Consider the following 27,944-nt stretch of genomic DNA (forward strand, 5'->3'; position numbering starts at 1 on the left):
TTTTAGTGTTGCTGACGATACTTGTGGACTCGGCGTTTCTTGCATCAGAAACGAAACAGACTATTTCTGCATGGCAATGTTGTGAGCAAACAGGTAGTATACTGCATAGTTCCCGTATATCGAGTTAAGAAAACATATTTTGATAGTGGGCGAGGGGCAATCTTGGGTTCGGTACACAGGCATGGCAACAGTCGAGAATGATCCGACGGCAAGCGAAGGCGGTGCCGCAGAATTCTCGGTGGTCCACAGTCCTATCTGGAGCGAATATCAACTTCGAAAGTATCCTTTCCAGACCAGACCGATACCCAGACTCTCTCACACGGATCCTAGAGCGGAGATGCTCATAAACAACGAGGTAAAGTGACAATTCATATGCACTGTCAGTTTCCTGTTCGAGTCTGACAGCTAACTCGAACTGGAACCTAAGTTAGTGTTCAGTGAGACAAAACGGTTAGCTAGTCAATACCTGCAGCTTGTATCCTGTATGTTGTGGTAAGGTACCCAAATGTCCTCCCAACTGAATCAGCTGGGCAAGCTAGCCCAACTAATTAACGTTAACTAGCTAAGCATATTTTAGCGATCCTCGCCAAATGAGCCATGTTAGAATGATCTATTATGGGTTATTGGCGCAGGGTGTCAGCCTTTCACACTGGAGACCTGAGTTTGCTTCCCACGCCCTCCGTTAGCTACACTGGTGTCCGAAGTGGGATGGTACCGTGAGGCCATCGGAATGCATGGGTGGACGTGTGAAAGGGCTTAAAAGAAAGTCGAAGCATGGAAAAGTTCCTTCCCGTTTGGAGGGGCAGTGTAGCCAGCCTCACTATATGAGCCACGTTACAATTCCACCAAGTGGGTTACAATTCCACCTATTGGCGCTATACCTTTCACGCCGGAGACCCGGGTTTGCTTCCAGATCCCTCCGTTTGCTACAATATGTTGACGTTCGCAGCACTTTTTTTTCTCTATTAACCCAGGTTTGTCCTGCATGGATTAAATATCATGCAAGAGAGACCCCACCTGGTCTGGGTAATAGTGGACAAGTCCAGTGTTCTTCAAACTTGGCCCTGGGGTCCTACACAGAATGTGCAGTTCCTGTACCGATTTATTAAGGCAGGGCTTGATGATCAGTTGATTAGGTGAAACGTGTTTTTGATGCTGGACTGGAACACAAGCTTGGCTTTAGGCTACACCCTGTGGGTCCCCAGAACCAAGACCAGAGAACACTGGACTTTACATGGAAGTCTGCATAGCAATGACACTCTGAAGTGCAGATAATTAGTTTGGCCTACCATAGCCTAGTTTATTTTCATATGAAGCAGACTTTTTCTCCTGTCCTTTACAGTTTTTCAGCCAGGTAATCTGCACTATTACCTGTTCAATAATCAAACAGATCATACCTCCACCTGAATGCGTCTCACCAAAAGTCAGTGTGCATTTCCTAGAGCTGATATGTCGTGGGTTCCCATGAAATTATATTGGCTAGTTGATTTATAATGTGGCCTACATTACAGAGAGATGCAACGGTTATTTTTCAATTAAAATGTATGCCAAACAAAACCAATTTACACTGAAAATGTTACAAAAACTCATTTACTGGAAGAACTGTGCAGATGCAAAGTTTGAGTAACAGAATTTCGGTAAAATCTCCCTCAGGTAAATATCTGCTCCAAATTAAGATTCAAAGATGTTTGCAGAAAGAATGGGGGGGTCAGCTATGTTTTGACACCTTGAGTTTGAAAAAATGTGTTTTGGTCATTGAACTACAGTAAGTGAAGTGGATTTGCTCCCGTTAACAGCATTTCATCATGGGTCCCTGATCTGTACTACACAGAAATGCATAATTCTGGATATGAATCAGGGTAATGCATAATTATGGATATGAATCAGGGTTTCCGTTATGAAAATGTGGCGCCGGACAATGTGATCAGTAAGATTTTAATTGAGAAATTTGAGAAATTTACCGGACGCACATGCATTGGGTGCATAACCCAGTAGGGCGTCTACCCACGGTGATCAGAATGACAGAAATCACATTTAGATTATGGTAATGCGTCTTAACAGAGCATGCAACTCATGTAATGAAGCAGCCAATAAAACATCATTTTCAAACATTTGTCAAAATGCAATTAGTGTGAAATCCCCATTCTAAACAGCACACCTGATGGCGGTTCCATATGTGACAGAGATGAAAATTTCTGTTTGAAACTTAGAAAAAGGGCGAATCTAAAGATGCAACAGCTGGATCGGTTGCTAATATGACTAGGATTGTTCCCATGGCTTCTGGACAACAAAATAAAGTTTATATAGAAACCAAAAGAACAGGAGAGAAATGGCATATTATATAATTACTCCTGTCTATACAGATGTAATTAAATCATTCAAAATACTTTGCCAGAAATCATCACAGCTACAGAGGATTTGAGAATAATTACCTTGTTATTTTTTGTTGTTGCTATGGATTGTTTAAAATCGCAAGCTCGTAGACCTATGCCTATTTGGGAAGCATGCAATTTGCGCAGCGCGATTGGCCTACCTGGTTATTGAGCTGTCAGAGAAAAGCATCTAAAATATGTGTGAAGTGTCTTGAGTATAATTTGAAAATGTTGAGACAAGAAGAGTAGTGTGTGGCGACGGTATAGGCAAGTCTCTCTCCAGAATGGCTCAGCTGTCTTCCGCCAAATCTTTCACATTCATTATTTCATTTTCATTACATTAAACAGTTCCTCTGGCTGCCACTAGTCTTGATCAACTACAAATGTCCCTTGTTTCATCAACATTTTTGAAGTCATTCCATCAAAATGATTTTGAGGTTAAGTTTATACATTTTTTGGTAATTTAGAAAAAGTTGTAGATATAATCCAATGAAGTTAGATCTATATATATATATATATATATATATATATATATATATATATAGATATATAGATATATAGATATATAGATATATAGATAGATAGATAGATAGACAGATAGACAGATAGACAGATAGACAGATAGACAGATAGACAGATAGACAGATAGACAGATAGATATCTAGATATATATATACACACACACACACACACACACACACACATACATTTAGGGAAGCCTTAAGATAAATCATCCACTTGTTTAGATGTAAAAAAAAAATAATAATTTGTTTTGTTAAATAAATAAAAATATTTAAACAGGTAGGCCAGTTGATAACAAGTTCTCATTTACAACTGTGACCTGGCCAAGATAAAGCAAAGCAGTGTGACACAAACAACACAGTTACACATGGGATAAACAAACGTACAGTCAATAATACAATAGAAAAATCTATATACAGTGTGTGCAAATGTAGTAAGGCAATAAAGAGGCCATAGTGGTGAAATAATTACAATTTAGCAATTAAACACTGGAGTGATAGATGTGCAGAAGATGAATGTGCAAGTAGAGATACTGGGGTGCAAAGGAGCAAAAAAAGAAATAATATGGGGATGAGGTATTTGGGTGGGCTATTTACAGATGGGCTGTGTACAGGTGCAATGATCGGTAAGCTGCTCTGACAGCTGATGCTTAATGTTAGTGAGGGAGATATAAGTCTTATCTCCCTCACTAACATTAAGCATCAGCTGTCAGAGCAGCTTACCGATCATTGCACCTGTACACAGTGATTTAAAAAATTGCAATTCGTTCCAGTCATTGGCAGCAGAGAACTGGAAGGAAAGGCGGCCAAAGCAGGAGTTGGCTTTGGGGATGACCAGTGAAATATACCTGCTGGAGCGCGTGCTACGTGTGGGTGCTGCTATGGTGACCAGTGAGCTGAGATAATGCAGGGCTTTACCTAGCAAAGCCTTATAGATGACCTGGAGCCAGTGGGTTTGGCGATGAATATGAAGCGAGGGCCAGTCAATGAGAGCATACAGGTCGCAGTGATGGGTAGTATATGGGGCTTTGGTGACAAAACGGAAATCACTGTGACAGACTACATCCAATTTGCTGAGGGGTAGGTGTCCAGATTTTGCAGCTCTTTCAGAACATCAGCTATCTGGATTTGGGTGAAGGAGAAATGGGGGAGGCTTGGGCCAGTTGCTGTGGCGGGTGCAGAGCTGTTGACCAGGGTAGGGGTAGCCAGGTGGAAAGCATGGCCAGTCGTAGAAAAATTATTTTTGAAATTCTTGATTATCGTAGATTTATCAGTGGTGACAGTGTTTCCTAGCCTCAGTGCAATGGGCAGCTGGGAGGAGGTGCTCTTATTCTCCATGGACTTTAGTGTTCCAGAGCTTTTTTGGAGTTTGTGCTACAGGATGCAAATTTATGTTAGGAAAGCAAAGGCTAGCTTTTTCAAACTGCCTGTGTATATTGTTTCCTAACTTCCCTGAAAAGTTGCATATCGCGGGGGCTATTCGATGCTAATGCAGTACGCCACAGGATGTTTTTGTGCTGGTCAAGGGCAGTCAAGTCTGGAGTGAACCAAGGGCTATATCTGTTCTTAGTTCTACATTTTTTGAATGGGGCATGATTATTTAATATTTTAGATTTTAGTCATTTAGCAGACGCTCTTATCCAGAGCGACTTACAGTAGTGAATGCATACATTTCATACATTTTTTTCCCCGTACTGGTCCCCGCGTGGGAATATGGTGAGGAAAACACTTTTAAAGAATAACCATGCATCCTCTACTGATGGAATGAGGTCAATATCCTTCCAGGATACCTGGGCCAGGTCTATTAGAAAGGCCTGCTCACTGAAATGTTTTAGGGAGTGTTTGACAGTGGTCGTTTGACGCGGACCCATTAGACGCAGGCAATGAGGCAGTCATCGCTGAGATCCTGGTTGAAGACAGCAGAGGTGTATTTCGAGGGCAAGTTGGTCAGGATGATATCTGTGAGGGTGCCGTGTTTACGGATTTAGGGTTGTACCTGGTAGGTTCCTTGATAATATTTGTGAGATTGAGGGCATCTAGCTTAGATTGTAGAATGGCATGGGTGTTAAGCATATCCCAGTTTAGGTCACCTAACAGTACAAACTTTGAAGATAAATGGGGGGCAATTAATTCACATATGGTGTCCAGGGCACAGCTGGGGGCTGAGGGGGGTCTATAACAAGCAGCAACAGTGAGACTTATTTCTGGAAAGGTGGATTTTTAAAAGTAGAAGCTCGAACTGTTTGGGCACAGACCTGGATAGCATGACAGAACTTTGCAGGCTATCTCTGCAGTTGATTGCAACTCCACCCCCTTTGGCAGTTCTATCTTGGTGGAAAATGTTGTAGTTGGGGATGGAAATTTCAGAATTTTTGGTGGCCTTCCTAAGCCAGGATTCAGACACGGCTAGGACATCCGGGTTGGCGGAGTGTGCTAAAGCAGTGAATACAACAAACTTAGGGAGCAGGCTTCTGATAACATTAGAGGTCGACCGATTATGATTTTTTAACGGCGATACCGATTATTGGAGGACCAAAAAAAGCTGATACCGATTAATAATGACAATTACAACAATACTGAACACTTATTTTAAGTTATTATAATACATAAATAAAATCTATTTAGTCTCAAATAAATAATGAAACGTGTTCAATTTGGTTTAAATAATGCAAAAACAAAGTGTTGGAGAAGAAAGTAAAAGTGCAATATGTGCCATGTAAAAAAGCTAATGTTTAAGTTCCTTGCTCAGAACATGAGAACATATGAAAGCTGGTGGTTTGTTTTAACATGTCTTCAATATTCCCAGTTAAGAAGTTTTAGGTTGTAGTTATAATAGGACTATTTCTCTCTATACCATTTGTATTTCATATACCTTTGACTATTGGATGTTCTTATAGGCACTTTAGTATTGCCAGTGTAACAGTATAGCTTCCGTCCCTTTCCTTGCCCCTACCTGCGCTCAAACCAGGAACACATCGACAACAGCCACCCTCGAAGCATCTTTACCCATCGCTCCACAAAAGGCTCGGCCCTTGCAGAGCAAGGGGAACAACTACTTCAAGGTCTGAGCGAGTTACGTCACTGATTTGAAATGCTATTAGCGCGCACCCGCTAACTAGCTAGCCATTTCACATCGTTTACACCAGCCTAATCTCGGGAGTTGATAGGCTTGAAGTCATAAACAGCTCAATGCTTGAAGCACAGGGAAGAGCTGCTTGCAAACGCACAAAAGTGCTGTTTGAATGAATGCTTACGAACCTGCTGCTGCCTACCACCGCTCAGTCAGACTGCTATATCAAATCATAGACTTAATTATAACATAATAACACACTGAAATACGAGCCTTATGTCTTAATATGGTCAAATCCGGAAACTATAATTTCGAAAACGAAACGTTTATTCTTTCAGTGAAATACGGAACCGTTACGTATTTTATCTTAACGGGTGGCATCCCTAAGTCTAAATATTCCTGTTACATTGCACAACCTTCAATGTTATGTCATAATTACGTAAAATTCTGGCAAATTAGTTCGCAACGAGCCAGGCGGCCCAAGCTGTTGCCTATACTCTGACTCTGCGTGCAATGAACGCAAGAGAAGTGACACAATTTCCCTAGTTTAATATTGCCTGCTAACCTGGATTTCTTTGAACTAAATAAGCAGGTTTAAAAAAATATACCTCTGTGTATTGATTTTAAGAAAGGCATTGATGTTTATGGTTAGGTACATTCGTGCAACGATTGTGCTTTTTTCGCAAATGCGCTTTTGTTAAGTCATCCCCCGTTTGGCGAAGTTGGTCTTCACACAGTTCGCAACGAGACAGGCAGCCCAAACTGCTGCATATAGCCTGACTCTGTTGCACAGAACGCAAGAGAAGTGACACATTTTCCCTAGTTAAAAGAAATGCATGTTAGCAGGCAATATTAACTAAATATGCAGGTTTAAAAATATATACTTGTGTATTGATTTTAAAGAAGGGCATTGATGTTTATGGTTAGGTACACATTGGTGCAACGACAGTGCTTTTTTCGCGAATGCGCTTGTTAAATAAACGTTTGGTGAAGGAGGCTATGATTCAATGATAAATTAACAGGCACCGCATCGATTATATGCAACGCAGGACAAGCTAGATAAACTAGTAATATCATCAACCATGTGTAGTTAACTAGTGATTAAGTTAAGATTGATTGTTTTTTTTATAAGATACGTTTAATGCTAGCTAGCACCATACCTTGGCTCCTTGCTGCACTCGCATTATAGGTAGTCAGCCTGCCACGCAATCTCCTTGTGGACTGCAATGTAATCGGCCATGATCGGTGCCCAAAAATGCCGATTACCGATTATGAAAACTCGAAATCGGCCCTAATTTATCAGCCATTCCGATTAATCGGTCGCCCTCTAGTCTGTGCGCTGTGTAGTACCTTCCACGAGAAGTTTTGCTCTACAAAAACACACGTAAGCATTCTACTGTACTGAACTATACTCAAATTATTTTTTACTGTAAACTACTGTGCTTTGCTGTACTATACTGTGCTTTCCAAACAGCATCTGTTTCACTGTACTGTACTATACTCTCCTTTCTTTACTGTACTGAACTACACTCTCTTTTCTTTACTGAAATGTACTGTACTGATCTATACTCCTTTCTTTACTATACTGAACTATACTCTACCTTTCTTTACCGTAATGTACTGTACTGATCTATACTCTACCTTTCTTTACTGCACTGTAATATACTGTACTGAACTATACTCTACTTTTACTGTGCTGAACTATACTCTACTTTTGTTTGCTGTACTCTACTGTAAGGTACTGTCCAAACTTGTGAAACATAGATGTCTATGATTGGTTCAGATTTGGTTATTTACAGACCAACTAAATAAGTTTTGATATTAGTTGACAGGGGTATTCAACATTGTGTTTTGATATATTTCTGATACCTTTTTCTGGTAGATGTGTTCATTTTTTTAAACTTTTTTTGTTGTTATCCAGATACAAACTTATACGAACAACAACGTACAAATGCACACAAACCACGACCACATCTCATCTGCCCAGACCCGCATGCTCTCACCCCCATCCCAAGTGCCTGCATTATTGTTTGCCACTTAAACAAATTGGTACAATTTAAGGCTTCCTCGGTAGCCCATGCTATTTCAATATTTAAATAATAAATTATTCAATTTTTCTATTGTGTTAATGATGGCGGATTGATTTGATTTCCAAGATTTGAGTATGTTTTTTCAAGATGAGTGAGAAGAGACCCAATGGGCTGGATGATTATCTCACTACACCCCCATATGCCATGTGTTGAAATATGCAGACAGGCGGATTAAAAGTACGTTCACATTGTAATATTTCTGACAGCCAACTTTCTAGCTCTGCACACAACTTCCGGGCTTCATAACATTCCCAGAAAGCATGGATTATTGAGTCATTATTAGTTTTATACTTAAGACATGACTCTGGCGTTGTGCTGTAGAATTTGTTAAATTTCTCTCTTGTATGATACATTCTATACATTAGTTTATACTGGATGAAGCATACATTTTCATTAATTGTAATTTCGTTAGTTATGCTCCAACTGGTAGATGTTTTCTAAACCACCTTTTCTAAGATCCCTTTTTTGCTTTGATTTCTTTTGACAAGAAGAAATCAAAGCCTTTGCTTGTGCCTAATTTGCAGGATGGAAAATGGTTGAAAAATGTAGACTCTTGGCTTTCATTTGTCACCCAACTTGATATGCTGCTATGACCATCACATGTTGATGCTCATGGGTCCTTTTACATGGAAATGACCCCCTGTAATAACACTGGAATGCATGTGCCACTATAGTAAATCATTATAGCAGACATCTTGACTATTACTTTGTAACTGTTCACAACAGTGGACTGTGGTGAACATCAGTTATGTCCCATATGCAGGGCTTGGTGCGCAACAGTATTGTGCATGGGACATCTAGGCCTAACTGTGTTGTGTACTGTGAGATTCATCTGCAAAGTAATGTTTTCTGCATGCAAATCACTGTTTTTATTCCTTGGTCTTTATTCAGCTATTTTTATTAGAATCATGCTGACATGAGCAGTGTGAGGCCAGTTACCTCTGTGATCCAAATATAGCTTTTTGAGAGGAAAGTGGGAAAGTACGAAAAGGATGGTGGTCCCACTTATGATCTGTGGTGAACTCGGATGGGGGAGGAGGAGGGATTGAGTCTTGACCAGAAACGGAGAAATGATGGCTAGGAGGTGAATGAGTTGTTTTGGGTCGGGTCTGATAGCTTGTAAAGCACAATGTCCAAACTTCAAACGCCGTCATGTCACAACAATATTGGAAAAAGCAACTGTTTTTGTCAGCTGTATGATTCAGATTTGGGCTATTGTGTCATGCCACAGATCTGGGGAAGGGTACCAAAAAAAGTCTGCAGCATTGAAGGTCCCCAAGAACACAGTGGCCTCCCATCATTCTTAAATGGAAAAGTTTGGAACCACCAAGACTCTTCATAGAGCTGGCCCAACTGCGCAATCGGGGAGAAGGGCCTTGGTCAGGGAGGTGACCAAGAACCCGATGGTCATTCTGACAGAGCTCCAGATTTCCTCTGTGGAGATGGTTGTCCTTCTGGAAGCTTCTCCCATCTCTATAGCACTCCACCAATCAGACCTTTATGGTAGAGTGGCCAGACGGAAGCCACTCCTCAGTAAAAGGCACATGACAGCCTGCTTGGAGTTTGGCAAAAGGCATCTAAAGGACTCTGACCATGAGAAACAAGATTATCTGGTCTGATTAAAGCAACATTGTGTGGGAGGGACTGGGAGACTAGTCAGGATTGAGGCAAAGATGAACGGAGCAAAGTACAGAGAGATCCTTGATGAAAACCTGCTCAGGACCTCAGACTGGGGCGAAGGTTCACCTTCCAACAGGACAACGACCCTAAGCACACAACCAAGAATTCGCAGGAGTGGCTTTGAGACAAGTCTCAATGTCTTCGAGTGGCCCAGCCAGAGCCTGGACTTAAACCCGATCGAACATCTCTGGAGACACCTGAAAATAGCTGTGCAGCGATGCTCCCCATCCATCCTGACAGAGTTTGAGGATCTGCAGAGAAGAATGGAAGAAACTCCCCAAATACAGGTGTGCCAAGCTTGTAGCGTCATACCCAAGAAGACTTGAGCCTGTAATCGCTGCCAAAGGTGCTTCAACAAAGTACTGAGTAAAGGGTCTGAATACTTATATAAATGTCATATTTCAGTTATTTTTTTATTTATACATTTGCAAAAAAATGTAAACCTGTTTTTGCTTTAGCATTATGGGGTATTATATGTAGATTAAAAATAAATTTAAAAAAGCTGAAACTTAACAAAATTTGTAAAAGGTCAAGGTCTGAATACTTTTCAAATGCACTGTAGGTCTATTACTATTAGTAATACATGTGTGTTCACAAATTATGCAGAAAAGGTTTAATACATTTTATTGAATTAAATAACAATTTTGCTTGCTTCAGTCCTATATTATAAGTAATGGGTAGATCAGAGTACATGCAGTCTTTGCATGTATGCTGTTTTTGTTAATGTGAAAGCTTAATTCCATCCATTTCTGTTATTCTAATCTTATCTAACATGTCCTACTTTTTTTGTTTCCAGGAACCATTGGTTTTAACAGACACCAATCTAGTGTATCCAGCTCTGAAGTGGGACATCCCGTACCTGCAGGACAACATTGGGAGCGGGGACTTCTCTGTGTACATCGCGGAAAACCACAAATTCCTCTACTATGACGAGAAGAAAATGGCCAACTTTGAGAATTTTTCACCCAAGTCTCGACGGATAGACATGAAATTCTCTGATTTTGTGGAGAAAATGGAGAAAACGCAGAAAGAGGGAGGAGACGAGAGGTAATGTTTTTGTCTAAATGGGTAGGTATATGTCCTGCTGCATTTGAGCTAGGTCCTTAGGGACAGTTGATTAGAAAGATTCTACATTTTCTCAATGCTGAATAAAAAATTATTAAACGCTATTCAGTCTAGGTGTTTACATTGCTGGTGTGCTGGCAAGTGCTCAGCAGTGGAAAGTAAAGTGTGAATCCAGTGAAATCTAATGCAGGAACTGAAACAGATAGCTGTGGAGAATGACATAGGCATTTTACGTCGTCACCTTGGGAACACTTTGTACCACTCTCACCTGACTGAGTTACTTGGCCTGGGACACACGCGCTTACTGCACTGAGCACCTTCCTTAGAACTAATGATTGCTGCTTGTGTCCACGTTCTTTAGATTTATTCAGTCAAATTAAGTTTGCTGTCACATTTAAGTTTGTACTGTTGTGGTGGTTTTGTGCAAAGATTCCTTGCAACATTTGTTGCATGGCAATACTGTTTTTTGATTCTGATTTAAATCATTCTTTGTGGTTTTGAAAGGAATGCTTTCTCCTGAGCTGAGAGGAAGGTTTATATTGGCAAAACAAGCTTTCATTTCCTCATGCATGTAATCTTCATGAGTACACTTGACTCCTGATGCAAACTCCTGTGGAAGTGCTTTTCAGTTCAACTGTCCCTATTCAATTACATGCCTCTTAATTTCTCTGGATATCGGTGTGTTTACAGCAGCACAAATATTTACATTTTTTAAATTAAGGCATATTTTTTGGGGGCAACAATTTTCCATCCTTAATTTAGTAATAAGCAAAAGCTTTGATTTCTGGTCCAACAGATGGAAAAGGGGTCTTAGAAAACATCTACAAGAAAGTATTAAATGTATTAGAAATACAAAAAACACAATATTGTTGAAGTTGAGACACTTGCCTACTAATATAAACTTCTATATTTAATTTTGCAAAAAATGATTTGCCTTGTGTAAGTTAAGGGCTAGGCGTCCCGCCAGCGGGACACCTGCCGACAATTTCTGGTGAAATTGGAGGGCGCGCAATTCAAATAAATAATCATAAATATTATGGATATTAAACATTTAGGTACATACAAGTGTCTTATATCGGTTAAAAGCTTAAAGTCTTGTTCATCTAACTGCATTGTCCGATTTACAATAGGCTTTACAGCGAAAGCATGCCATGCGATTGTTTGAGGACGGCGCTCCACATCAAAATAATTTTCAACCAGCACAGGCTTCATAAAATCACAAATAGCGATTTAAATATTCACTTACTTTTTGAAAATCTTCCTCTGATTTGCAATCCAAAGGGTCCCAGCTACAACATGCATGGTCGTTTTGTTAGATAAAATCCTTCTTTATTTCCCAAAAACTCAGTTTAGCCATCGATTTGAGTAATCCACTTGTTCAACCTGCAGAAAAAGGAATCCAAAAAGCTACCGCTAAACTTTAAAACAAGTCAAAATATGTCAATTTAATCCTCAGGTACTCTAAAATGTAATTAAACTATAATATTTCATACGGAAAGAAGTATGTTCAATAGCAAAGAAATTAGCAGGTGCGCAGACCTCATGTGGCTGGAGTGTCAGCAGTTCCTGCAAGAGGAAGGCATTGATGCTATGGACTGGCCCGCCCGTTCCCCAGACCTGAATCCAATTGAGCACATCTGGGACATCATGTCTCGCTCCATCCACCAACGCCACGTTGCACCACAGACTGTCCAGGAGTTGGCGGATGCTTTAGTCCAGGTCTGGGAGGAGATCCCTCAGGAGACCATCCGCCACCTCATCAGGAGCATGCCCAGGCATTGTAGGGAGGTTATACAGGCACGTGGAGGCCACACACACTACTGAGCCTCATTTTGACTTGTTTTAAGGACATTACATCAAAGTTGGATCAGCCTGTAGTGTGGTTTTCCACTTGATTTGGAGTGTGACTTTTCCACTGGATTTGGAGTGTGACTCCAAATCCAGACCTCCATGGGCTGATAAATTGGATTTCCATTGATTATTTTTGTGACTTTGTTGTCAGCACATTCAACTATGTAAAGAAAAAAGTATTTAATAAGATTATTTCATTCATTCAGATCTAGGATGTGTTATTTTAGTGTTCCCTTTATTTTTTTGAGCAGTGTACATTTTTGGAATCCGGAGTGGTTTTGCGTATCAGTTCATAAACCATGTGTCATGGAATCGGTACGTTAAAAATCTTTTCCCAACTATTTTTGCAATCTATATGGCACAGCTGTCCATTTTTTGGTCCTTAAATGAAACTGCTATACTTTTTTATTAATCACAATTTTCTTTAACATATATATATATATATATACACACTAGTTCCCCCTGGCCCACAGAAGACTTAGGAACCATTTCCCTGTTTAAGGACTGACTGACCAGTATTAAAGGGGCAAAAGCACTTTAAGAACTCTGACACCCAAACACTCCTGTCAATTGCCTTTTACTCTGCTCTGGTGTCAGCAGAGAAGTTCCACAAGCACTTGCAGTCTTTTAAAAAAATATTTGTTTTGTATATTTTTGTCCACCCACAGCACCTCTATTATACATTTTTCATAAAGTCTAGATTGGGTTTAATGCAGGGCTGACAGACAAGTTCCTTTTTCAGCCTTCCACTTTCCTCTTCCATTTTTGTGGTAATGCTGCAATTAGTTAGTTGTAATTTTGGTAGAACAGACATTTCCATATGTTTTTGTTAGCTGCATGTGTGACAACTCCACCAGTCCTATTTATGATATCATTTACAAAGATTATACCTTTTCAAAAAAAATATTTTTTATCAATTAGTATTTGAGTTTAACCACCATAGCTGTTGTATTATTTGTTCTGTCTTTTCTGGTGGGTTAAATTGATATTGCAACCAACTTTCTATGGCTTGTTTTAAAAATAGCGATATTTGGGAGATTTCCTTTTCAAATAACTGAAAGTGAGAGGTTGTAATCTGAATAAAGGCAAAAAGGCCATTCTCGAACATGGGGTGAGACCTGCTTACTAATTTGCTAGAGAACCAGTTCGGATTTAAGTAACTTTTGTATGACAGAAGCCTTTAGTGAGAGGTCTAATGCTTTAATATTGAATAATTTCTGCCCTCCGAATTAATATTCATTATATAAATAGGCCTGTTTTGTCTGGCTTGCCGTTCCAAATAAATATATAATATTTTTTTTCTCATATAATTTAAACTGTTCGCTAGGTGTAGGCAAGACCATAAGTAAATAGGTCAACTGGGATATGACTAATGAGTTAATCAGGGTAATTTTTCCACAAATGGATAATATCTTGCTACCATGGAAAGGTAAATACTTATCTATTTTTGCTAACTTTCTATAAAAATGTATTGTAGTGAGATCATTTATTTATTTTGAGAATATGTATACCCAGTATATCCACATCACTGTCAAACCATTTTATTGGTAAACTACACGGCAATGTAAAAGTTGTATTTTTTTGTGATCCAATATGTAATCTAGTACATTTTATCATAATTTGGTTGTAATCCAGAGAGGTTAGAAAAATTATCTAGATCCTCTGAGGCTGTGGAGGGATCCAAGTTGTTGATTTTAAAAGAACATGAATCATCAGCGTACAATGACACTGTTGTTTTTAAACTATGGATTTCTAATCCCGTGATATTATTGTTGGATCTGATTTTATTAGCTAATATTTTGATGGCCATAATAAATTGATATGCCCATAGTGGACAACCTTGTTTTAACGCTCTTGACACTTTAAAACTTTCTAAGAAGAAGCCATTATTTACTATTTTACACCTAGGGTTACTATACATGATTTTAACCCATTTTTATAAGAGATTCTGCAAAATTGAAATGTTCCAGGCATTTATATATAAATTCCAGTTGTACTTTATCAAAAGCCTTTTCAAAGTCAGCTATGAATAGCTGACAATGGTGTTCTATTGTTTCCAGTACTTATATTATCTCCTATGTATCGTCCATGTAAAAAACCTGTCTGATTTATAATAAATAATGTCCGACAATACCATTTTAATTCTATGCGCTATTCATTTTGCTAGAATTTTTTGCATCACAACACTGAAGTGTAAGGGGCCTCCTCATGTCTTACTCATTGGTAGGAAGAAGTTTGGTCCAAATCAAGCGATTTTAGTGCTTTTGAAGGTTGGTTCAATGATAAATAAAAAATTGGTTTCGATAATTCTTTTAGACATTAAATGCGCTATGCATTATGTGGGTTGAATGCTGTAACAACACAGAATAAAGCAATTAAAAGTCCCATGATGGTAGTGACTGCCTATTACTGCTTATCACTTTTTAACCATCATTTAGTAACTTTACTTTCATAAAATATTTCAGTTGTGTATATTCCATTTGTTTTGCACAGTTTGGGCTTGATCTGATTTTATCTCTAGATAAACTGCCTCTCGAGCTCACAGAAAAAAAACTGAACCAAATGGAATTCAAATAATTGAACCGACGTTGGTCAATTAGTTGCATGAAGGACAGTTTTATCCTATCTATCCACATTCTGCTCCAAAACTAGCTCCAGGGGCACAGTACTGCAGCTCTCTCAGTGGCTGTGCTCTTTCGAAAATATGTGCAAAGCAGAAGATCCATTTCCGTCTCCGCAGATGGGCTTATTCTATTTATCCTCCCAGGGTGTATCTGCAGCAGACCCTGAACGACACTGTGGGCAGGAAGATCGTAGTGGACTTCTTGGGTTTCAACTGGAACTGGATCAACAAGCAGCAGAGCAAAAGGAACTGGGGCCAGCTCACCTCCAACCTGCTCCTCATAGGCATGGAGGGTAAGGAAGGGACGCAGGTTGACATTTATTGGGATAAATCTTAAACTAAAATGACCATTATCGTCTTCATTTAAGGTTAGGGTTGGGTATAAGGTTAGCATTGTGGTTCGGGTTATGTTTCAAACCCGATTTTATAACTTTTTGGCTGTGCCAGCTAGTGACCACCCTGTAGAGCTGCCTCCAGTACATGAGTCATCCCACTAAATGCCAACCTGTGGAGGGGACTGAGGAAGTGCTTCTAGGATAAGGGGCTATTAGAGACCCTGGCTAGCTGCGTCCTATAGATACAGGGGATAGCTGGATCACCAAGCAGCAGAGCAAGAAGAACTGGGACCACCTCACCTCCAGCCTGCTGCTCATAGGCGTGGGGGGTAAGAGCCCTATAGCAGAGACCTATAGCAGAGACCTAACGGGCATACAGGCATTGCGGTATGGACCTGTGCGTATAGAGGGTGAGGGAATGGAGGGTAAGGAAGGGACTCTGGGGCTTCGAGGCATGGGCACGATGACTAGCGGGTGATTTCCCTAGTCATGTCAGACAAGGAAATTATAAACATAATATCTACCATGTGGGTGCCACATATTGCTGATGGAAAGAGTGAACTACTGTCTCAATATGCAGTAAAAGGCCTTGTGGAAATGACGTTATGAAAGAAATCCACTCACTGTAAATCAGCTGAAATTAGCTTAAGAGCATTGCACTTGCATAGACGGACAGATAATCTTGTGATCTGCTCAATGTTTGCAGGCAACGTGACGCCAGCCCATTACGACGAGCAGCAGAACTTCTTTGCACAAATCAAAGGTTACAAAAGGTGTATCCTCTTCCCCCCGGACCAGTTTGAGTGTCTCTACCCCTTCCCTGTTCACCACCCCTGTGACAGACAGAGCCAGGTAAACCCTACTTTTTGATCAAATGTATTTGACAATTTAAAAACATAATCAACCGCAGGTGGACACAATGCATAAAAAAATTATTGAAGATAATACAAAGTTGAACTTATTTCCATTGTAGTCCCAATTGAAACCGGTAAGCAGGTTGGTGGAATATGCCACAGACAACACCGTGTTTTATTTGATATGCATGGAGTTTCTGTTTCTCAACTGTTTCTGTTTTGTTTTTAATTAATCCAACTAACAGCAATTTTTCTTTTGCCATTTTTAGGTTGACTTTGAGAACCCTGACTATGAGAGGTTTCCCAACTTCAAGAATGTAGTGGGCTATGAGACTGTGGTGGGCCCCGGAGATGTTCTTTACATCCCCATGTACTGGTAAGAGCTGTTTAATAACCACCTAGGGTCGATGTCCACGCCCCCCACAGAAATCAACTAGCATAATAAAAAAATCCACATCAAAATCCGTCTAAGCTAGAGATGGGTTGTGTCTCAATCTACCACATCTGCCAATGTCGGCCTTCCACATCTGCAGTGGAAGGTGGCCGAGCTACAGCGGTGTTTGTCAGACCAGGAGACGTCCCGAAAATCTGTCTAATCACGAAAACGTCAATAGCGTCCCAGCGGTTTGGCCTAAAAAAAGAATATTATGGAAAGGTGAGACTCTCACGAACACTTCTGTTTGTAGCGTCCTAACACTTTGGGGTACACACTAATGTGACCCCTCTATGGACATCCACAAGCCTCACAAAACTCGTCTGTAGGTAGCCCAGTACCAGTTAAAAAAATGAATGGAAGTATACACGGAGTGTACAAAACATTAAGGACACCTGCTCTTTCCAATACATAGACTGACCAGGTGAATCCAGGTGAAAGCTATGATCCGTTTATAAATGTCACTTGTTTAATCCACTTCAATCAATGTAGATAGGTTAAAGAAGGATGTTTAAGCCTTGGGACAATTGAGACATGGATTGTGTATGTGTGACATTCAGAGGGTGAAGGGGCGAGACAAAAGATGTAAGTGCCTTTGAACTGGGTATGGAAGTAGGTGCCAGGTGCACCAGTGTGTGTCACGAACTGCAGTGCTGCCGGATTTTTCATTCTCAACAGTTTGGCGTGTGTATCAAGAATGGTCCACCACCCACAGGACATCCATCCAACTTGACTGTACTGTGGGAAGCATTGGAGTCAACATGGGCCAGCATTCCTGTGGAATGCTTTCGACACCTTGCAGAGTCCATGCCTGACCGAATTGAAGCTATTCTGAGTGCAAAAGGGGCGGTAGCAACTCAATATTAGGAATGTGTCCTTAATGTTTTCTACACTCAGTGTATATGGAGGTAGTTTTAGAGCCCCAAAAATGTTAAATATGGGGGATAATAGCTGCACAGCTATTTTCAGGTCTCTCCAGAGATGTTCAAGTCCAGGCTCTGGCTGGGCCACTCAAGCACATTGAGAAACTTGTCCCGAAGCCACTTCTGCATTGTCTTGGCTGTGTGCTTTGGGTCGTTGTACTGTTGGAAGATGAACCTTCGCCCCAATCTGAGGTCCTGAGCATTCTGGAGCAGGTTTTTATCAAGGATCTCTCTGTACTTTGCTCTGTTCGTCTTTCCTTCGCCCTGACTGGTCTCCCAGTCCCTGCCGCTAAAAAAACATCCCCACAGCATGATGCTGCCACCACCATGCTTCACCGTAGAGTTGGTGCCCGGTTTCTTCCAGACGTGACGCTTGGCATTCAGGCCAAAGAGTTCAATCTTGGTTTCATCAGACCAGAGAATCTTGTTTCTCAAGGTCTGAAAGTCCTTCAGATGCCTTTTGGCATACTCCAAGCGGGCTGTCATGTGCCTTTTACTGAGGAGTGGCTCCATCTGGCCACTCTACTATAAAGGCCTGATTGGTAGAGTGCTGCAGAGGTGGTCATCCTTCTGGAAGGTTCTCCCATCTCCACAGAGGAACTTCGGAGCTTTGTCAGATTGATCAGTTTAACCGGGTGGCCATCTCTAGGAAGAGTCTCGGTGACTCCAAACTTCTTCCATTTAAGAATGGAGGCCACTGTCAGGGATGCAAACTAGTCACCTTTCTGCGAAATTCGCCGTTTTGTGTCCAAGATGGGTGATTTGTGTAGATCCGATGAGAAAAGTTTGGGAGGGAGGGGGCTTTGGATCAGACCACTGGCTGTAAGTGAACGAGTGATGCGCGTTTGGAGCAATACTGGCTGTATCCAAGGCTCAGCCAATCGTTCACATAACAGCAGAAGCAGCACGCGACTGAAGAGAGAAGAGACAACCAATTTGCTAGTTACAGCATCAGCGCATGCTCTGGAAAGACAGCGGAGAGTAGAAAGGCAGTTTGCCATTTACAGCAGCGCGCCCCCTGAACGATAACGAAGAGGTAGGTGAGAAGCCTGACCATGGAGACAGGGGTGAAAAGGTGATGAAGCGTACTTCATGAGCTGTAACTGAAAAACAACTGGCATTTGGAAAGTCTGAGGTGAGGGAGAAAGTGTGGTGGAACAAGTATTGTTAGCATTGTTAAGTAACGTTATCTTGCTAGCTGGATCGAATTCTCCGTTAGCTAGCCTTAATTTAACTGATCAAATAATTGAGTTTATGGTGTGAAAATTAGCTGGCTAATAAAGTCAGACAGCTAACTTTTTAGCTAGTTAACGTTACAACATCAGATGAGCTAACATTTGTAACCTAACCAATTCACTATAGTAATAACTGGTATAACGTTACGACTCCTTGCCATTCCTCAAGTTATAGTGCGTTAGTTGCTTACTGGACGCTGGCAATCTGTGAAATGTTGACTAGTTAACTAGCTACTATCTGTGAACTAATGTTTTCCATCTACAATATGTGGTTAACAACAACTCAGTTACACATGGGATAAACAAACATACAGTCAATAACACAATAGAAAAATATATGTACAGTGTGTGCATATGTAGAATATTAGGGAGGTAAGGCAAAACTAGGCCATAGAGGCGAAATAATTACAATTTAGCATTAACACTGGAGTGATAGATGTGCAGATGATGATGTGCAAGTAGAGATACTGGGGTGCAAAAGAGCAAAAAGATAAATAACAATATGGGGATGAGGTAGTTGGGTGTGCTATTTACAGATTGGCTGTGTACAGGTACAGTGATCGGTATGCTGCTCTGACAGCTGATGCTTAAAGTTAGTTAGGGAGATATAAGACTCCAGCATCAGTGATTTTTTTGCAATTCGTTCCACACATTGGCAGCAGAGAACTGGAAGGAAGGTGGCCAAAGGAAGTGTTGGCTTTGGGGATGACCAGTGAAATATACCTGCTGGAGTGTGCTATAGATGACCTGGAGCCAGTGGGTTTGGCGACGAGTATGAAGCGAGGGCCAGCCAATGAGAGCATACAGGTCACAGTGGTGGGTAGTATATGGGGCTTTGGTGACAAAACGGATGGCACTGTGATAGACTGCATCCAGTTTGCTGAGTAGAGTGTTGGAGGCTATTTTGTAAATGACATCGCCGAAGTCAAGGATCGGTAGGATAGTCAGTTTTACGAGGGTATGTTTGGCAGCATGAGTGAAGGAGGGTTTGTTGCGAAGTAGGAAGCCGATTCTAGATGTAATTTTGGATTGGAGATGCTTAATGTGAGTCTGGAAGGAGAGTTTACAGTCTAACCAGACACCTAGGTATTTGTAGTTGTCCACATATTCTAAGTCAGAACCGTCCAGAGTATTGATGCTAGACGGGCGGGCGGGTGCGGGCAGCGATTGGTTGAAGTGCATGCATTTAGTTTTACTAGCATTTAAAAGCAGTTGGTGGCCACGGAAAGATTGTTGTATGACATTGAAGCTCGTTTGGAGGTTTGTTAACACATTGTCCAAAGAAGGGCCAGATGTATACAGAATGGTGTCGTCTGCGTAGAGGTGGATCAGAGAATCACCAGCAGCCAGAGCGAAATCATTGACATATACAGAGAAGAGAGTTGGCCCGAGAATTGACCCCTGTGCCACCCCCATAGACTGCCAGATGTCCGGACAACAGGCCCTCCGATTTGACACACTGAACTCTATCTGAGAAGTAGTTGGTGAACCAGGCGAGGCAGACATTTGTGAAAACAAGGCTATTGAGTCTGCCGATAAGAATGCTGTGATTGACAGAGTCGAAAGCCTTGGCCAGGTCGATGAAGACGGCTGCACAGTACTGTCTTTTATCGATGGCGGTTATGATATCGTTTAGGACCTTGTGTGGCTGAGGTGCACCCATGACCAGCTTGGAAACCAGATTGCATAGTGGAGAAGGCACGGTGGGATTTAAAATGGTCGGTGATCTGTTCTGATATTGCTTTTGTTGTGTTGAACTTGACAGTACCACTTGTGAATGAGTGTGGGATTATTTCATGTTTTACTTGGTGAATGTTATTTTTGCACACATGGAGCCTTGTGCACTTGATCAATGTATACTATTGTGGCCACTATAATAGAGCAAAAATATGTTTGTTTCATTCTATTTCTACTTTAAGAAGCTTTTTTCCCAAGTGAAATATTTAGATGTGTGTGGTCACAAGCATTCTATTATAAAGGCTGTCATGGCTAACTGCAATATTAGTGTATTGTTTTTTTTTTCAAGACTTGAGTGTCATTTGCAGTAAAGTCTAGGTAAGTAATAACATCGGATTGCTTTCCTTATATTTTTTTGTGGTGAGTTCACATTAATCACTTCATTTTACACACACAGACTGAGCATGTAGATCATATTCTTTGTTGTTTAATTAGTTAAAACCTGCCTTTCCCCCGAGCAGGAATTTTTTTCTTGTTTCTGTTCTGTGCAACAACCAAAAAGTGTCACCTTTTTGGGCCCTCACCAGTTTGCATCCCTGCACTGTGTTCTTGAGGACCTTCAACGCTGCAGAAATGTTTTGGTACCCTTCCCCAGATCTGTTCCTCTACACAATCCTGTCTCTGAGCTCTACAGACATTTCCTTTGACCTCATGGCTTGGTTTTTGCTCTGACATGCACTGTCAACTTTGGGACCTTATATAGACAGGTGTGTACCTTTTCCAAATCATGTCCAATCAATTGAATTTACCACAGGTGGACTCCAATCAGGTTGTAGAAACATTTTTAGGATCAATGCAAACAAGATGCACCTGAGCTCAATTTTGAGTCTCATAGCAAAGGGTCTGAATACCTATGTAAATAAGGTATTTGTAAAAAAAAAATATACAAAACCAATTTTCTCTGTCATTATGGGGTATTGTGTGTAGACTGATCAGGATTGTTTTTGTTGTCCATTTTAGAATAAGGATGTAACACAATGTGGAAAAGGGGAAGGGGTCTGAATACTTTCCAAATGCATTGTAGGACAGACACTTTAAATCAAACTTCCTTTTAATGTATTTTTGACAGTTTTTCCATTAATTAATCTGTTATTCAATGTGTTTATATGGGCTAGTTCTATGGGCTAGTAGCAGTATGGCCAAATTCAATGTTTCATCAAATCATTTTTCAATATTTATTTTTAACACCTAAATGGTTACTACAATTCCAAATCAAATTGCTAAATGATCTTTGGTATGACCATCTTAAAACAATTATATATGTTAGCTTAGCAGACCCCCCCCCCAAAAAAAAAAAATCTCAATGTGAGGGTATGTACAGTGTATCTGTAACTAAGCCCTGTATTTGTAAGAGTTATGTAGTGTGTCTGATGCTGTTTTCTCACTAAGGATGCTGTTGTTGAAATACCAACACTGTGGCATTGTGGAACCTGACTTGATAGTTTGACCTGTTGGTGACATTGTAAATGATCTGCTAATCCTGCTTTGTTTTCTTTTCACGGCTAACTCAGGTGGCACCACATTGAGTCCCTGCTGAGTGGTGGCGTGACCATCACTGTCAACTTCTGGTACAAGGTACAGTACATGACCAAAAGTATGTGTACACCTCCTCGTTGAACAGCCTCCACTCTTCTGGGAAGGCATTCCACTAGATGTTGGAACATTGCTGCGGGGACTTGCTTCCATTCAGCCACAAGAGCATTAGTGAGGTCGGGCACTGATGTTGGGCGATTAGGCCTGGCTCGCAGTCGTCGTTCCAATTCATCCCAAAGGTGTTCGATGGGGTTGAGGACAGTTCTCTATGCAGGCCAGTCAAGTTCTTCCGCACTAGTCTCGACAAACCATTTCTGTATGGACCTCGCTTTGTGCATGGGGGCATTATCATGCTGAAACAGAAAAGGATCTTCCCCAAACTGTTGCCCCAAAGTTGGAAGCGTAGAATCGTCTAGAATGTCATTGTATGCTGTAGCGTTAATATTTCCCTTCACTGGGCCTAAGGGTCCTAGGCCGAACCATGAAAAACAGCACCAGACCATTATTCCTCCTCCACCAAACTTTACAGTTGGCACTATGCATTGGGGCAGGTAGCGTTCTCCTGGCATCCACAAAAACCCAGATTTGTCTCTCAGACTGCCAGATGGTGAAGCGTAATTCATCACTCCAGTTCTTGTGCTGATGTTGCATCCAGAGGCCGTTTGGAACTCGGTAGTGAGTGTTGCAACCGAGGACAGACGATTTTTATGCGCTACGTGCTTCAGCACTTGGCGGTCCCATTCTGTGAGCTTGTGTAGCCTATCACTTTTCCACTTCACAATAACAGCACTTACAGTTGACCGGGGCAGCTCTAGCAGCACAGAAATTTGACGAACTGACTTGTTGGAAAGGTGGCATCCTATGACGGTGCCACGTTGAAAGTCACTGAGCTGTTCAGTAAAGCCATTCTACTGCCAATGTTTGTCTATGGAGATTGCATGGCTGTGTGCTCGATTTTATACACATGACAGCAGCGGGTGTGGCTGTCCACATACTTTTGTATATATTGTGTATGAACTCACTGAAATATGTCACCATGTCTCATATCACTGACAGTATCACCTTTATTACATTCATGTCAACAAATGTTGTGGCATCCCGAATGAGGCAGCATTACAGTCAAAATATTGGTAGAATTAATAATTTTGCATTGAGGTATATATTTTGTCACTCAGCAGGATGCACTGTCTTCACTAGTCATGTTAAATCAACTTGGATCACCTCTATACGTCCTTACTCATAGAAATAGAATTTGAGCTCATGTTCTGTCCTTACTATATGATCTGTCTTTCCCCCAGGGTGCGCCAACGCCCAAGAGGATAGAAAATCCATTGAGGGCCCATCAGAAGGTGGCGATCATGAGAAACATAGAGAAGATGCTGGGGGAGGCACTGGGAGACCCACACGAGGTACTGGAACTGGACAGACGTGTGGAATATTATGATAGTATTTATGGGAGATCTAGCCTGGTATCTGTATGTGCTGCTGAAGCCAACATCTGACTGTTGTTGTTGTATCTGGCATGACAGCCATAGTTGGGTAAACCTAAGAACCAACATATCTGGACCAGGCTACCGAAGATCCCATTGACCCAATGATTTCAGAACTAGAACATGACTACATCAGAGTCATTCTGAGTCACACCATTTCTAGAACATCAAATGAGATTTCACAGCTCTGAGCTACCAAGGTTCTCACTGCTTCCAGAACTAGAACATGACATCAAATGAATGACATTCCATCTGGCTGCTCTGTATTTAGTTGGTCCTGTAGGAATAGTGGGGGGGGGGGGGGGGGGTACAGTACAGAGTGAATGGGGGGGGGGGGGGTAACAGTACAGAGTGAATGGAGGAAGGGGGGGGATGTGGTACAGTACAGAGTGAATGGAGGAAGGGGGATGTGGTACGGTACAGAGTGAATGGGGGAAGGGGGGAATGTGGTACGGTACAGAGTGAATGAAGGGGGATGTGGTACAGTACAGAGTGAATGGAGGAAGGGGGGAATGTGGTACGGTACAGAGTGAATGAAGGGGGGATGTGGTACAGTACAGAGTGAATGGAGTAAGGGGGGGATGTGGTACGGTACAGAGTGAATGAAGGGGGGATGTGGTACAGTACAGAGTGAATGGAGGAAGGGGGGGATGTGGTACGGTACATAGTGAATGGAGGAAGGGGGGATGTTGTACGGTTCAGAGTGAATGGAGGAAGGGGGGGATGTGGTACGGTACAGAGTGAATGGAGGAGGGGGGGATGTTGTACGGTACAGAGTGAATGGAGGAAGGGGGGATGTGGTACGGTACAGAGTGAATGGAGGAAGGGGGGGATGTGGTACGGTACAGAGTGAATGGAGGAAGGGGGGATGTGGTACGGTACAGAGTGAATGGAGGAAGGGGGGATGTGGTACGGTACAGAGTGAATGGAGGAGGGGGGGTACGGTACAGAGTGAATGGAGGAAGGGGGGATGTGGTACGGTACAGAGTGAATGGAGGAAGGGGGGATGTGGTACGGTACAGAGTGAATGGAGGAAGGGGGGATGTGGTACGGTACAGAGTGAATGGAGGAAGGGGGGATGTGGTACGGTACAGAGTGAATGGGGGGAGGGGTGCAGTACGAAGAGGACAGGACACTCAATGAAACAATGCTATAGCTGCAGTATACAGTATCTTACCTACTTGTAGGCCCTTATGTTTCCAACAACTGACTTTGTTTTAATGCAAATGTTTTAATTTATCTGTGTTTTCTGTACTGTAGGTTGGTCCTTTACTGAATTTGATGATCCAGGGCCGATATGACCAGGGATTCAGCTAGAGGTACTGCCGCAGAACTGTTGCCAAACTGCTGCTTGTGTGTGCGTTCAGTACACACGCCTGATTTGTGTGTATGTAGGCGAGCATGTGTGTACGTATACGTGTGTGCGCATTCGGACTGTCAAGCTAGCAGTGCATGGCAACACTGAGTCACCTTGAGAGACGTGGCTTTCTGCTCTGCTTTGATTGACTGGGAACCATAGTCATCGCAACTTCCGCCACCAGTGGGAAGACAATAGTGGACGGACAGACTAGCCATGGACACCCACATGCAGTATGCTGTCAGAGTGATACTCAGTTGAACTGTGTAAACTACATAATGTAGAGTTGTAGTATTTGTGTGAGCCGTGTAGGTATCAAAGAATAACCCCCAAATACCCTCAAGGTGGAAGTTGCCCCTAATTAATCGCTGATGCAGGGTAAGATAATAGACATTTTATCATCGCACCCAATAGGATTGGGGTTGGGATAATTTGATCCTAGATCAATAGTTAATAGGTCAATAGATCAATAATCAGATAGTTGGAGGCAATTTCTACCTTGAGCACTTGAACCACTAAAGGGTGTGTGTTGGGCGATTGTTACATCTGAGTCATAACCAACCAGAAACTCCCATCCTCTATTCAACCCCACCCCCTGTCATTACAGTTTGTAACCATAGCAACACAACTGTAGCTTGATTTATTAAATACGAATAGCTCCCCTCCGATATAACATACACTCACCGGACAGTTTATTAGGCACAATCTGAATTCTGGGCATTCTACAAGGTGTCTGAAACGTTCCACTGGGATGTTGGTCCCTGCTGACGCAATGGCATCACACAGTTGCTGCAGGTTCTGACGACGGTACATTGATGCTGTGAAACAACAGCCCGTTCCATCTCATCCCATAGATGCTCTATAGGGTTGAGGTCTGTGCAGGTACCTCAAATAAACTGAACTCATTGTCATGTTCCAGGTGATGTTTTTCCACTCCTCAACTGTCCAGTGTTGGTTATCATGTGTCCGCTGGAGTCGCTTCTTCTTGTTTTTAGCTGATAGGAGTGAAACCTGGTCTGGTCGTCTGCTGTAATAGCCCATCCGTGACAAGGATCAACGAGTTGTGCGTTCCAAGATGCACTGCACCATTATTTGTCTGTCTGTGGCCCGCCTGTTAGCTTGCACGAATCTTGCCATTTCCTTCGACCTCTCAACGAGCTGTTTTCACTCACTGCTGCTGACTGGATGTTTTTTGTTTGTTGCACCATTCTTGGTCAATTCTAGACACTGTTGTACGTGAAAAGCTCAGGAGGGCGGCCTTTCTGAGATACTGAAACCGGCGTGCCTGGCACCAACGATCATGCCATGCTGAAAGTCACTGAGGTCACTTGTTTTGCCCATTCTAACGTTCAATCAAACAGTAACTGAATGCCTCGATGTCTGCCAGCTTTATATAGCAAGCCATGGCCACGTGACTCACTGTCTGTAGGAGCGATCCATATTTGTGAATGGGGTGGTGTACCTAATAAACTGTCCGATGAGTGTATCAACTGAATACATTTCTAGTACCTAAAGTAGGCCTATTTATTTTGTGACAAACTTCTAAATTAATTTGCTGCACGTTCACCCTGAAAGGGATGAGTCATATTTTGGTTATTCTGTTGATTTAATTGTTGACTGTCAGTCAGTAAGCTGACTTGTTTCTGTATGGTATTATGGTTTTTGGGAGCGATCAGCAAAAAACAAGTTATACTGTGTTTTATAAACACTGAAAGAGCTCTTGATTGTGTGATTGCCTGTACTTGATTTATTTTATTTAAATGATTGCTGAACATTTCTATGTTCTAAGTGTGTGTTGTATGATGGTTTGTGTACGTTTAGGCATAACTGATTTTCTTTTGGTGTGTTTAGAAATGTTTGTTACAATACATGGTACATTTTAAGTCAAGATTGAGGATGGGCTAAAGTATTTTAACTTACCGTAATTTCCGGACTATTAAGCGCACCTGAATATAAGCCGCACCCACTGAATTGAAAAAAAAATTATTATTTTGAACATAAATAAGCCGCACATGTCTATAAGCCGCAGGTGCCTACCGGTACATTGAAACAAATGAACTTTACACAGGCTTTAACGAAACACGGCTTGTAACAAAATAAATAGGCTTTAACGAAACACGGCTTGTAACAAAAATAAATAGGCTTTAACAAAACACGGCTTGTAACAAAAAATTAAAAATTAGCAGTAAGCTTTAGTTGTCTTTTTGCACTGAGTCAATTCCTCACGCTGCTGTTTCCAACGTCTTATCATTGACTCATTAAGACCAAGCTCCCGTGCAGCAGCTCTATTTCCTTTTCCAACAGCCAGATCAATCGCCTTCAATTTGAAAGCTGCATCATAGGCATTTCTCCGTGTCTTTGCCATGATGAGGGTGACAAAATGACTACCGTAATCAGAAGGATGGGAAGTTTGAGAGCGCTCGATTTAATCTAAACCGTAAACAAAAAAGTTGTTTGACCTTAACCCGTTCGGCAATTTCATTGGTCTAATGAAAGCTTCATGCCTCCAAAAAACTGAGCACGTCACAGAATGTGTTTTTTTGGAGGGGAAAAATTGAAAGCGGGAAAAATCCATATATTAGCCGCGTCATTGTTTAAGCCGCGAGGTTCAAAGCCTGGGAAAAAAGTTGCGGCTTATAGTCCGGAATTTAGGGTATTCAATTGCAACTGCAAAGTAAAATAAGAATATAACAAGTGTGTGTGTGTGCATGCAACCGCACTCGGTGTGTGTCAGAGTTGAATGATGGTTGTTATTGTGCCATTGTCAAGTGTTTC

At 41.6% G+C, this 27,944-nt stretch overlaps 1 protein-coding gene across 1 annotated transcript; it reads left to right on the plus strand.

Annotated features, from left to right (window-relative positions):
- Nucleotides 1-27,152, plus strand: LOC115153351 (hypoxia-inducible factor 1-alpha inhibitor). The gene is made up of 8 exons (XM_029698704.1): nucleotides 1-355; nucleotides 10,530-10,780; nucleotides 15,417-15,565; nucleotides 16,314-16,459; nucleotides 16,731-16,837; nucleotides 22,301-22,364; nucleotides 23,621-23,731; nucleotides 25,073-27,152. The coding sequence occupies exons 1-8, from the start codon at nucleotides 182-184 to the stop codon at nucleotides 25,127-25,129; spliced, it is 1,059 nt and encodes a 352-aa protein (XP_029554564.1). The 5' UTR covers nucleotides 1-181; the 3' UTR covers nucleotides 25,130-27,152.
- The last annotated feature ends 792 nt before the right edge of the window (nucleotides 27,153-27,944 follow it).

This window comes from Salmo trutta, chromosome 18 (assembly GCF_901001165.1).
Source record: "Salmo trutta chromosome 18, fSalTru1.1, whole genome shotgun sequence".
Taxonomy (NCBI): Eukaryota; Metazoa; Chordata; class Actinopteri; order Salmoniformes; family Salmonidae; genus Salmo; species Salmo trutta.

Excerpts from the sequence above, each read along its gene's own strand:
- LOC115153351 (XM_029698704.1), top strand. The coding sequence starts at position 182 with ATGGCAACAGTCGAGAATGATCCGACGGCAAGCGAAGGCGGTGCCGCA. Across the intron at positions 10,781-15,416 it reads AAAGAGGGAGGAGACGAGAG|GGTGTATCTGCAGCAGACCC; the intron begins GTAATGTTTTTG and ends TTATCCTCCCAG. Across the intron at positions 16,838-22,300 it reads CTTTACATCCCCATGTACTG|GTGGCACCACATTGAGTCCC; the intron begins GTAAGAGCTGTT and ends CGGCTAACTCAG.